This window comes from Syngnathoides biaculeatus, chromosome 19, assembly GCF_019802595.1.
Source record: "Syngnathoides biaculeatus isolate LvHL_M chromosome 19, ASM1980259v1, whole genome shotgun sequence".
NCBI lineage: Eukaryota > Metazoa > Chordata > Actinopteri > Syngnathiformes > Syngnathidae > Syngnathoides > Syngnathoides biaculeatus.
The window spans coordinates 13,786,777-13,798,657 of record NC_084658.1 but is presented as its reverse complement, the minus strand read 5'-3'; the positions used below and the strand labels follow the sequence as shown (position 1 = coordinate 13,798,657).

The window sequence follows — 11,881 nt, the reverse complement described above, 5'->3', positions numbered from 1 at the left end:
AATTCGGTTCAGGGAACGTTTGCATGGCGACAACCGAGTCAAAATGTAGCAAGATTGGTCTTGAAAAATGTCAGGAAGTGGTTGTAGTGTGCACTCCAGGCCACTAGAGGGAGATAGCAATTAATTTCCACTTTCAATGAGAAATGATTATTTCCATGTTTGTAGTTTTCGAACCCGTCAGTTCGGGTTTGTTTGTTTTGGTTCCTGAAACAGAAAGTACCTGTTGTTTTTTTTTCCCCACTTCATATTTTACATCATCAAATTTATCCTTAACCTTATCCTTGTGGTTTTGTATACAGTACTTTTATTTTGGGTTCTAGCGTACTTTCATTTCTGGGGACCTTTTGGGTCTTGTAGAATCATTTTCACCAGAGGTTCCTGAAACTTATGGTTATCTTCCTGTGGTTTTGGAGTACGTTCAGTTCCAGGGAGCTTTTAGTCTAGTCCCCATTGCATTTTCACCTAAAGTTTTGGTTCTGGGTACTTTTGGTTCTACGACATTTTCAGTTCTGGGAGTTTCCGGGACCCTTTTGTGTCTGTTGGTGTTTTTCCTACATATAGAATCTGGTTCTAGATACTTGCTGTTCCTGAAACATTTTAGTCCATGGATTTAAAAATTTACCAATTGCGTTTCCACTTCCACTTGAGTGGGGTCTACTTTTGGTTTCGCAGCCCCTTTTAGTCTCTGGGGCAGGGGGTCCCTGTTTTACTTGACCAAGTATTGGGTTGGGGTTTTGAAGGCAAAAACACAAGGCAAAATAATGATTTTTCTACTTCTTCAATGAGAAAAACAATCATAACACATCAAATGGGGAACTCCAAATATGGGCGTGAGGAGCTCCATTCAAGGTCGGCTCCCTTCAGTCCCCCTCGAAGGCCCCGTTGGTGGCTCCCTGACATTCGCTCTTCCTGCGGCACCTGGACAGGATCCTGTGCAGCAGGCCCGGGGAGCGCTGCATCTGAGGGGTGCCGTGGGGGCTGCCGGGTTCCAGCTGAGGGGGGCGGGGGGTCGGCGGGGGCCTCCGCGCAGGGGCCGGGCTGGCGTACAGGCCCGCGTCCGCGCTGGCTCTGAGCCCCAGAATGTGACCGCTGGGGGGTGGGGTGGGGGTGTTGGGGGGGCAAAGAGGAAATAACACAACCACAAAGGAGCTGTTTATCCCTCCTGACCTAAATGCGCACGCATGCAGACGCATGAAACTCGTGTGAGCGCGAGTAAATTTCAAGTAGAAATTCAATGAGTTCATTTTCATGTTGAAAGATGGAATTAAAATTATGAATGAATAGGAACAAAAACATGACTTGTAAGAGAATTTTGTTACACTGTAAAGGGGGGGAAAAAGTAATTTTACAACTGTGAATGCACTTTTTTTTAATCCTGAAAAAATGAATATTATGGGGAAAGATATTTATTTCTGATAATATAGTAGCATTTTTTTCTAATATTTTGCCATGTAAAAAATATGGTATTTCAGGGGGGGGGTATGAGGGAAAAAAAACATGTTTTTGAGAATTTTTTTAAAACTTAAATTTACGAGACACATCTTTACATTAAACAAAAGTACTGTAGTATTTTTTTATGGGCAAAGCTCAATATTATGACACAAAAACTGTTGCATTATTTTTTCCAAGGATGAATAAATGAGAGAAAATTTTCAGTTTACAAGACTAAATATTTTCTTTCAAGAAATTGTTTTGTGAGACTGAGAATTTACGAAAATAAAGTTGTAGTTTTTCACCCGGGAAATGTTTTTTTTTTAATTATTTTTACAAGATCTATTGATAATACTTTGAATTTTACATTTTTGTGACTAAGGTTATTCAAAAAAAGAAGTGGTAATGTTAAGAAGAAAATTTATAATGGCGTAACCCTTTAAGAAATGAATATTTGAACACAAAACATGTAGCAACATATGTAGACAGACAGCATAACAATAGGCACATGCATGTATTATTTATCCTCTGCAAAGAACAACTAATATTACTGCAGTTTAATGAGCACTTATAACTGTTTTGTGTATACACATATTACAGTGCCCCCTGGTGGACACACAATGCCCATTGAACAAAAACATGAAATCATGATGTGCAAACTGTTTCACTCTTTACTTTGTATGTTAATATCTTATTACAGTATGTATTTGTTTTATAAAGTACAACATTGCAGGGGCTCATTTTTTTACGTCCACTTTCCGCTTAATTAGATGCGATATGGCGTCGATTAGCGTGCGTGCGCGTGTGTGTAATCGGTGTGCTTTGTCAACTAATGAAGGGCGAGAGGGGCTGCCACCTGTTTCGGAGGGTGGGGTGGGGGGGGGCGACAGCTGTCGGATGGGATGCATGATGGGATACGGGCGGAGCGTGTATTACCTCGCACTGTTGCGCCGTACGCATCCCCCGTCGCCGTCCGAGGACGACGCGGCTCTCTGGGATGCGCTTCTCCTCCTCGTACGAGCTTTGAGCGCAAAGTTTTCCTTGAAAACAGGAAAAAATAATAAATTTTATACCATTATGTTCACTATAAAATATGAATGGAGCAATAATTGAATAAATATATTAAGTATCACATATTTTGCTAAAGTGTGCTGATCGTCAGCAAGTGTGGGAGCTATGAGTACTGCGAGTGGTACACATGCGCCCCCTGGTGGTATACGAAAGAATCACTGAATAAATGTCATCATTAGCTATTTCCAAACAACCAATAAAAAAATTACACAAGATATTTTTTTTAAAAAAACCTGGCCAAGCTCCAAGACGCAGGAGGCGGGGAAGTATCCTTGCTGGCCGTCCTGCAGGCGTCCGAACCATCGACCGGAACAGTCCTGGGACAGGACCACGATGACGTCACCGGCGGACAGTTCCAGCTCGTCGGGCCAGTGGGGGGTGTAGCTGTGCACTACTACCATCTAGTGGACAGCGGGAGAATTAGGAAAGTAGATTTTGAAATGAAAAAAGGAAATTATTTGGTTTGAAAATAACTGAATAGTACGGAAGAGTATTGCTATAACCCCCCCCCCTAAAAATCCAGTTTTTCAGGCTGTTTTTTTATGTGATTTTTTTCTGTTTTTCAGGCTAATATGTTCCCCTCTGTTTTTTTTTTAGCCATTTTTTTCCATTTTTCAAGCTATTTTTTTGTCTGTTTTTCGGACTAATTTTTTTTCACCTGTTTTTCGAGCAATTTTTTTTTCCGGAGTTATCGGGACATCAAACTCACATGACGACAAGTGACTCCTGGCGGATTACTTCCGCCTTCAACCTTCGCGTTTACTTGAGCGGTCCAATTCTACGGAAGCGTGTTGCTGTCACAAAAAAACTAAAGTGTGTTTTTTGGGCTACTTCTGTTTTTTCAGGCTAATTTTTTCAGCTTTTCAAACAAAATTTTTTTTCTCTCTGTTTTTCAAGCTTTTTTTTTTTTTCTGAGTGCTTGGGACACATCAAACTCACGCGAGAACCTGTGAACAAGAAGTGATTCTCGCCCAAAAAACAGGATTATTATTTTTTTTGACAGCAATGCACTTCTGCAAAATGAAAATGCAATTATTTGTGGTTAATTTATATGTGAATGTTGACATAGAAATGTCAACAAGAAATATGGGTTAATTTTATCTTCTTTAATAAAATTAGTAATAAATTAATAAAATCCCAAATTATACTGTTTCTGTCGTTTTGCCCCCATTGTGCAGCACCAGCCCCATCTAGCGAGCAGTAGTAGTATTACTTTTTTTTCAATTGTACTGTATAATGCTGCATTATTGATCATGGTGACATGATCATGAAGTGTCTTGACACTGAATAGAGCTTGTGTGCGGGTCGAAAGCGGTGGTGAATGAACAGGATTAGCCCGTCAACGGGATTAAGGCGTGTGCTCCTGGTGAAATAGAAAGTTTAAATGTGGGGCCTCTTAGCTGCCCTAAAATATCTTGCCTGCGTGCAATCGCCTCGTTACGCTCGCATCTCAGTCCTGCCCAAAAAGACAGGCAATTTAATAAATAAATGAATACAAAAATAAATGGAAATAATTCAATTGATTTTATACTTCTGCTAAGGGCTGGAAAAATAATTATAAAATAAATTTAAAAAATAACTCGATGCAGAACTTCCGGCTGAAGCTTCCCCGGGGGGAAAAACAAAGTTCCGGAACCATATTTTACGAACTAATGTTTTAGCCGGACATCTTTTTTTCCAGACGGATGCAGTTAGGCGCCACTAATAAACTTTGCTCCCCCTTCCCCCACCCCCAAAAACAACAATGAAACGTCTGTAAGTAATTTTAACGACAGTATTAGTTGTGTTATGTACTCATAACATGATATATGAGTGAGGTGAATCGTTTTTTGTTTTTTTTTTACCCAAAATAAAAATCGCTAGCGCGCTAATGCTAATCGTTCATGCTAACAGTAATTAGCAAAGCCTGATTTGGTTGTCTCAAATGTTGTACTGTACCAATAAATACGTTCTTAGAAGGCGCCAGCCATCATAAATGAGAATAAAATGCATGTCAGTGGTTAAAAAGAATGGAAAAATAGGCTGTGAACAATTACTCAAATAGTAAACGAAATAGCAGTGATTCGACTATTACAACGATTCCTAAGAAATTATGACAGCTCTACTGAAAACCGTCACAAATAAGATGTAGTATAGTTACTTTTTAATAGAGGATAAAAAAAATACACCCAAGACTATTGTTATACAGTATTGTCTTCATGTCACTGCACTGGTTGTGGTCAAATATCTGTTGCTCAAACATGAAATGGATGCTAGTTTCATTAGCCAGTTTACAACGTGTTGCATTGTTAATATTAAGATATCTTAATGTCCTATGACAAAATCACATTTAAAAAAACGTTTGCGACAAGGATCCACTGAAATTTTGCAATATTTCACATTTCAAAAACTAGTGAGTAGGGTCGCTCATATTTGAATAAAAACGGAAAACAACTCGCCTTGTCGTCGTTTCCTCGGTATGGATGTCGGCCTGTTGAGTGAAGGGGGAGATTTATTACTGTTGAACTTTTTTTTTTTTTTTTTTTTTTTTTTTTAAAAGGTAAAACTTAGGGTTCGTAGCTTGGGTAAGCTTTTAGGTGACTTCTGTTCTTCCTTATTCCTTTCTTCCACTCTTTCATACTCTTTGTTTTCTTACTTCTTTTCACTCCTTTTACTTGCACACCGTCCGTCCTTGTTACCTCCCTTACTTCCTTTTTATCCTTCCTTCCTCGCTCACTCGTCTCCTTCCATCCACCATTTCATTCCTCCTATCCATCCGTACGTCTTGTTTCCTTCCATCCATCTGAACACCCTCCATCCTTCCTTTAGTGATCCTACTTATACTTCCTTCTTTCCTTCCTTTAGTGATCCTATTTATACTTCTTTCTTTCCTTCCTTTAGTACCGTTCGTTTCCTTACTTCTATTCTTCCATATACACCATCCTTGCTTTTCTTCACATTATCCTTGTTTCCTCTTTTATACCTTCTTTATTTGCAACTTCATAGTTAATTTGAACAAGTTTATCTATAGCATCGGTGTCAAACTCAAGGCCCGAGGGCGAGATCCGGTCCACCGCATGATTTTATGCGGCCCGTGGAGGCAAATCATATCAACTTCCATGATTCTTTTGTTCAAATCTGTACCAAAATGTGATCGTCACTGACCTTGCGGCGCGAGCACCGTGGTGAACACCTCCAGGTGCTCGTGGTGGCTGTGCATGTAGATGCGCTGCATCTCCCCGAGGCGGCTGGCGTCAGACTGGCGCCGCGGGGGGAGCGGCGCACGGCGCAAATTACAAATTGAACGCCCGCCCCGCTAATCCGCCGCAGCCACTCGCTAAGCGACGGAGACGCTGGCCGGCAAATTAGTTCATGCTTCGGCACGGGAAAACAATAACATTTTTAGTATTTTTGTCAATATAGGGGTAAAAAGTAGTAGTAGTACCTTAGTAATAGACCAATGTATGAGGAAACTAAAGCAAAACTACACTAAATTTTATTAAAATGTATTTGGGAGACATGATCATGAAGCACTTTTTATATGAAATTAAAATTGCCGATCAAAACAGGAAGTGACTTTTTTTTTCCCAGTAATGTGTCAAGTTCAGGTCCTTGTCCCAAATTCTGAGACAAGCTAAGCTAAGCTAAATTAAAGCCAAAAGGTTTACGTAAGGGAAAGTCGCGGTTAAGCGGCTTAGAAAAGCGATCTGATCGGGGGGCCGATTCCAAGAGCAGCTCGCTCCATCTTCAAGAAATAAATGGATAAAAGAGGGTTACATAAATCAAACTTTCCATAAACAAAGTAGGTGGCACAGTGGGTCAGCTGGTAAAGCGTCGGCCTCACAGTTCTGAGGACCCGGGTTCGATCCTGGCCCTGCCTGTGCGGAGTTTGCATGTTCTCCCCGTGCCTGCGTGGGTTTTCTCCAGGGTGAGCACTCCAGTTTCCTCCCACATCCCAAAAACATGCAACACTAATTGGACAATAAATTGCCCCAAGGTGCGATTGCGGCTGTTTGTCTCCATGTGCCCTGTGATTGGCTGGCGACCAGTTCAGGGTGTGTGCCCCGCCTCTTGCCCGTCGACAGCTGGGATAGGCTCCGGAACTCCCCGCGACTCTTGTGAGGATAAGCGGCAAAAGAAAATGGATGGATGGATAAACAAAGTAGGAGTTATAGTAATAGACAGGACATTTGTCCAATATACTGTGTTAAGAAGAATCCAAAATTCGCAAGGTCAATTTATTGAAGTCGGGCTTCAAAAACTCCACTTGAAATGATTTGAGGATGATTAGAAAAAAAGTTTATTTGCACAGATGATGAAACATTCCAGGCTTTTTTTGTGTGTGTGTATGTGTGATAATTTATGAGTCCCAGCATTTCCCCGCCACCTCCCACCCGAGTCATCGCTTCCCAGGTTTGGACTTCTTCCCCCGCGAAGCGCCTCCCCGTTGAGGTTTCCCCCGAGCGCCCTTCTTGCCTTTCCCCTTCCCGCCCGCCGCGTTGTCCCTGCGTCCCTTCCTGCCGGCCTGCTTGTGCCTCTTGCTGTTCCTGGCTGCCGCCTGCTCTCGGTCCTCCTCCCTCATCTGCTTGTTGACGGCCTTGGTGATGTCCATCTTGGGCCTCTTGCTCGCCATGGTCTTGATGAGTTCCAGCTGCCTGTCCTTCTCCGTGGAGAAGTCGCCCACGACCGGCTGGAACTTGCGCTTCTTGCCTAAAGTTAAAAAAAAAAAAAAAGGGGGGGGGGGGTGGAAATTTTAAGGTCAATTTCCAACATAACCGAACAATGCAAAATATTTTAGATGGGACAATGAAACTAGCAGCAATTGTTGCCGCCTTAAAAATCTCTTCAAGCAAATTAATATTTTAACACAAAAGGTATAGCAAAACATGTCGACAGACAATATAACAATAGCAAAGGGAATGTATTCTTTATGGCGGCACGGTGGCTCAGCCGGAAAAGCGCTGGCCTCACAGTTCCGGTTCAATCCCGGACCCACCTGTGTGGAGTTTGCATGTCCTCCTCGTGCCTGCGTGGGTTTCCTCCCACATCCCAAAAACATGCGACATTAATTGGACACTCTAAATTGCCCCGAGGTGTGATTGTGAGTGCGTCTGTTTCTATGTGCCCTGTGATTGGCTGGCGACCAGTTCAGGGTGTACCCCGCCTCCTGCCCGTTGACAGCTGGGATAGGCTCCGGAAGTCCCCGCGACCCTTGTGAGGATAGGCGGATAAGAAAATGGATGGATGGATGTATTCTTTATCCACTGCAAAGAGTGGCTCATATTACTGTGGCTTACTTGGTAATGGCACTGCCTCCATCGTGTATTATACTGCCCCCTTATGGCCAGGGAGGCACATCGTGTTATACTACCTCTCACCCTCCTGGAATAAGTTTACATATTTTACTTAAAATATGAAATCTCCTTGTTTTAGTCAAATGCTACAATAAGAGCCATCCCAAAATTGGAGGAAATTTTCAACAGTCGTTCCGCAAAATACAGAAACTCAAACTTCCGTAAATTATAAATATTTGGAGAAAATATGGAACTAAGATGTCGTAAAAGTGATTTTAAAATATTAAAACCAGAAAAATTGTAGCTCCATAGAGCAAATAGAGCAGATAAAATATGTATTAAATTTTTTGGGTATGATTTTGTTGACGGGCCTTCCTTGTCTAAACATCATTTTATCACAGGAATATTTCAAATTGTATTAATTATGCTCTAAATTTTTTAGCCCGATCAACGTGTTTTTTTTTTTTTTTTTTTGCTAGCACGCACAAGGGCGCCAACACTGACCGGTTCCCTTGGCGGGCTTCTCCTTGGGCAGCCCCTCCTGGAACTTCCCCACCGAGGCCGTGGAGGTCCGCGCCACGCTGACCGCCCGGCCCAGCTCGTCCTTGGACTGCTTGGCCACCGGAGTCAGGCCCACGCCGGGGACCTTGATCTTCTGCGCCCGGGCGATGTTCCGCAGCCGGTTGAGCTCGTTCTTGGCCACGCGCTCCTTCTTGGCGGCGACCCGCTTGGCGAACTGGTCCTCGCCGGGGTCGGCGGTCTCCGGGACCTCGATGAGCCACTCCTTGGTGTCGTCCTTGGCCCGCTTGTAGCCCCACCGCCGCCGCCACTCTTTGGCCGTCTCGTCCCACGCCAGGTTGGTCTTCTTCTTCTTCTGGATGCCCTTCATCTTGGCGAACTGCTCCCACTTTAGGGGGAACGGTAATTCAGTTCATGACAAAGAAAAAAAAAAAAAAAACCCCATAAAAAATAGAACAAGGAAAATACATAAAAATATTAAAGAAATTAAAAAATGATAAATATTTTTTAAAAAGAATAATAAAATAAAAAATGGTGGCTAAGCTCCCTTTGCGGACGCCATCTGTGTGACTGCAAATGTAATTTAAATTCCCAACACCCGATTTTCACGATTTTAATGCCTCAACTTTCAGTCATGGTATTATGAAGTATATGTACTTGGTATTTGTACTGTCTGGAAAAGTACCTGTAAGTGCAGCCCTGATTGAATTCCACTTTTTAGTTTAAAATCACACAATTTGGCTATAATCGGTCGCATTCTAAACTTAACATTATTATTTTTTTAAATGTGTTCGACCAGATGATATCATGAGCACATTTTTTTTGGACAAGTGAGCAATTCATTTAAAAATGCAAGTTTCATTTTTAGGTGTTTAATGGCCAAGCATGATTGGATAGGATTCCAATTACGTCACCGCAGTCCTTGGACCAATCGGATAAATTAACGATAGAAAAAAAAAAAAAAAAACCTCACGCTTCACCAATCACCTGTGTTCTCTGACCTCTATGACACACAAGATGGCGGAATTGGAAACATATCCGTTATTATACTGTTAATAATATTACAAAAAAATACAACCCCATTGTTAAAAAGTCTTAAAACAGACAAAAAAAAATAAAAACAAAACATGTCAGTGAAACCCATATAATATCTTTAAAACAAAACAATTCTAACCTTGGTCGGTGGTCGGGGCTTGGGTGGGGGCTTCTCCCGGGGCAAGGGGGTCGTCGGGGCGGGGAGTTTGACCACCACGGCCTCCTGGAGCTTCTCGGTGGGCAGTTTCCAGAGCTCGTTGATGAGAAGCTGCGTGTTGTCGCGGGCCAGCGAGATCAAGAAGTCGGCCTTGTTCTCCGCGCTCAGGTCGCGGCGGTCCACGCGGTTCTTGTCGCAGGCCAGCAGGTTGCCCAAGTCGAAGTCCAGCTCCAGCTCTTTGTCCACGGCGATGCTGCGGAGCTTCTCCGCCTCGTCGCGCTCCGCCTGAGCGAGGATCTCGTCCACGTTACACGCAGCAGCTTCAGCCATGTTGCAAATGGTCGAGAACGGCGTCTTCACGCGTGGTGTGTGAAAACACCACAACTTCCGGGTCGAATCATTTCCGGGTTAGGTTTGAATTGCTGTAGTTTTCTAAAGCTGACACAAGGGGGAGACATTTCCCCATTTTACTCCTCAACATAATGGTTGAGTACGTCGCATAGTTTCCCGTCAATTAATGACATAAATACAAATACTATTTATTTAAAAATTGTGGATTATTTGTTGCTGGAATATTTAATTTAAAAAAATGCATTCACTTTACAATATTCCGCCTTTGGTTATATTATGATAAACAATACTGAAAAAATACTGATAAATATTCAATATAAAAAAAATGTAAGCTCCATATAATCTAGTACTGTAATACCACTGCATGTCTTTCGGCAAAGAGCAATTATAATAGGAGAAATATTTTTAACATCCATTTTGAAATGATGCAATAACTTGTTCGACTGTTGGCCTCACAGTTCTGAGGTTCGGGGTTCAAAGGAGTTTGCATCTTCTCCCCGTGCTTATATGGGGTTTCTCCGGGTGCTCCAGTTTTGTCCCACATCACACAATTATGCAATATGAATTGGACACTTTAAATTGTCCATAGGTGTGATTGTGAGTGCGACTGTTTGTCTCCATGTGCCCTGCAATTGCCTGGCTACCAGTTCAGGGTGTACCCCGCCTCCTGCCCGACGATAGCTCGGAAAACCGCCAGCACCACTGTGATCCTTGTGAGGATAAGCGGCTTGGGTAATGGATGGATGAATTTTGAAATAATATCTTAAACTGTCGTATTAATTCTTAATCGTATATGTTATTTATCAAAAAGTATCACGTCTATATTATTTAATCAGCTCCAGTATTTGGTTCATTATCACAATTTTTATTGATTTATGCAATTTTTCCATCATGATGAATTGCTTTGAACAGTGTTTCGAAATGTACGTCACAGATTCCCAATAATTACATGCAAAATAATCAGTGCCTGAGTACAGTTCAGTTGTATTTCACATTTAAGATGTGCTTGTTTTGAAATATTTACCTTTTTTTTTTTTTTTTTGTGCAATGCATTTTCCGGAATTATTTTCCTATATGTATTTTTAATGAGCACTTTGGTGCCAACTATGTAACTGGATTTCAGATTTGTGTAAAAGTTTGAGAACCAGTTTCTAAAACATTTCCTTTTCTTGTCATGTATTTTTCTCATTGCGCTTCTGTGTCTCGTAAAAGTTGCTTTGATAATCTCATCATAATAACAGGATTAATGTCAGCGTTTCCACTGCGATTAAATCCGCTGACGCGAATAAAAATACACGCGGCATCAGTTGAGCGCTGTTATTTCGGTCTTTTTTTTTCCGCGCTAATTTGACGGCGGATGTGGGCGTCTGATAAGGAGCACGTTGATGTTATTATTCGGCGGGGTGGCGGCAATTACGTCGGCCGGGCCGTTAGCGCGCCTCCTGAACGGTAACGCGCGCTTGACAGGCGCCGAGATAAGGTCGCGAGGGAGTGGACGGTGGATAATTGGTGGCCCAAAGTCCCCGGCGGGATTTGAAAAGACCCCTGGGGTCCCCGGTGACGCGGAGGTATGACGTAAAGGTAAATAAAGGTAGATAATTTTATTTTCAAAAAGCCGTCAAGTTGAAACATTTGACGCTGTTGTTATTCTTGGAGATGGATGGATTTTATGGAAGGTCAAAATGGCCGCCGTCCCCGACCCTCTTCTGCTGGGTGTCTTGTTGTTTTTTCTCCCGGTTTTGCTGACTTCTGGGCGCAGGGATTAAGGCAGCAAACGGGATTGCTTTTCCACGGGGTTTCTTTTATAGAAGAACACAGGACACGCGTTATTTTCCCCCCCTCACTTTTTCTCCTCCGTGGCGTATTGAAGCTTTTCATCAAACGGGGAAGGTTTTTCTCCCCAAAGCGTCTTTGATCCTCTTCAGAATAAAAGCTTTTCGACAGCAATGATACACCTTCAGTGGCCCTTTTACAAAGTTGAGTGATTTATTTTTTTTTTACGTTTTTACTCGCAGGAGTGCTTCAAATGGGTCAGATCGGAAGG

The 11,881-nt window shown here is 42.4% G+C and overlaps 2 protein-coding genes across 2 annotated transcripts; both read right to left on the bottom strand.

Annotated features, from left to right (window-relative positions):
• Nucleotides 1–796: 796 nt before the first annotated feature.
• Nucleotides 797–5,735, bottom strand: si:dkey-97a13.12 (uncharacterized). Its single transcript, XM_061805892.1, has 5 exons — nt 5,647–5,735; nt 4,941–4,972; nt 2,736–2,903; nt 2,368–2,471; nt 797–1,089 (listed from the first exon to the last, which is right to left on the bottom strand). Exons 1-5 carry the CDS (start codon nt 5,714–5,716, stop codon nt 861–863), a joined length of 603 nt encoding a protein of 200 aa, XP_061661876.1. The 5' UTR covers nt 5,717–5,735; the 3' UTR covers nt 797–860.
• Nucleotides 5,736–6,764: 1,029 nt separating this feature from the next.
• Nucleotides 6,765–9,903, bottom strand: rrs1 (ribosome biogenesis regulator 1 homolog). Its single transcript, XM_061805891.1, has 3 exons — nt 9,469–9,903; nt 8,280–8,682; nt 6,765–7,191 (listed from the first exon to the last, which is right to left on the bottom strand). Exons 1-3 carry the CDS (start codon nt 9,814–9,816, stop codon nt 6,881–6,883), a joined length of 1,062 nt encoding a protein of 353 aa, XP_061661875.1. The 5' UTR covers nt 9,817–9,903; the 3' UTR covers nt 6,765–6,880.
• Between the last annotated feature and the right edge of the window lie 1,978 nt (nt 9,904–11,881).

Bases quoted from the DNA above. Each gene is read 5' to 3' on its own strand.
- si:dkey-97a13.12 (XM_061805892.1), bottom strand. From the start codon at position 5,716: ATGCAGCGCATCTACATGCACAGCCACCACGAGCACCTGGAGGTGTTC. The intron at 4,973-5,646 runs GTCAGTGACGAT...TTCACTCAACAG, and splicing joins CACGGTGCTCGCGCCGCAAG to GCCGACATCCATACCGAGGA. The intron at 2,472-2,735 runs GTTTTTTTAAAA...CCTGTTTTCAAG, and splicing joins GCGTCTTGGAGCTTGGCCAG to GAAAACTTTGCGCTCAAAGC.
- rrs1 (XM_061805891.1), bottom strand. From the start codon at position 9,816: ATGGCTGAAGCTGCTGCGTGTAACGTGGACGAGATCCTCGCTCAGGCG. The intron at 8,683-9,468 runs GTTAGAATTGTT...TTCCCCCTAAAG, and splicing joins AGCCCCGACCACCGACCAAG to TGGGAGCAGTTCGCCAAGAT. The intron at 7,192-8,279 runs GTCAGTGTTGGC...TTTTAACTTTAG, and splicing joins GAAGCCCGCCAAGGGAACCG to GCAAGAAGCGCAAGTTCCAG.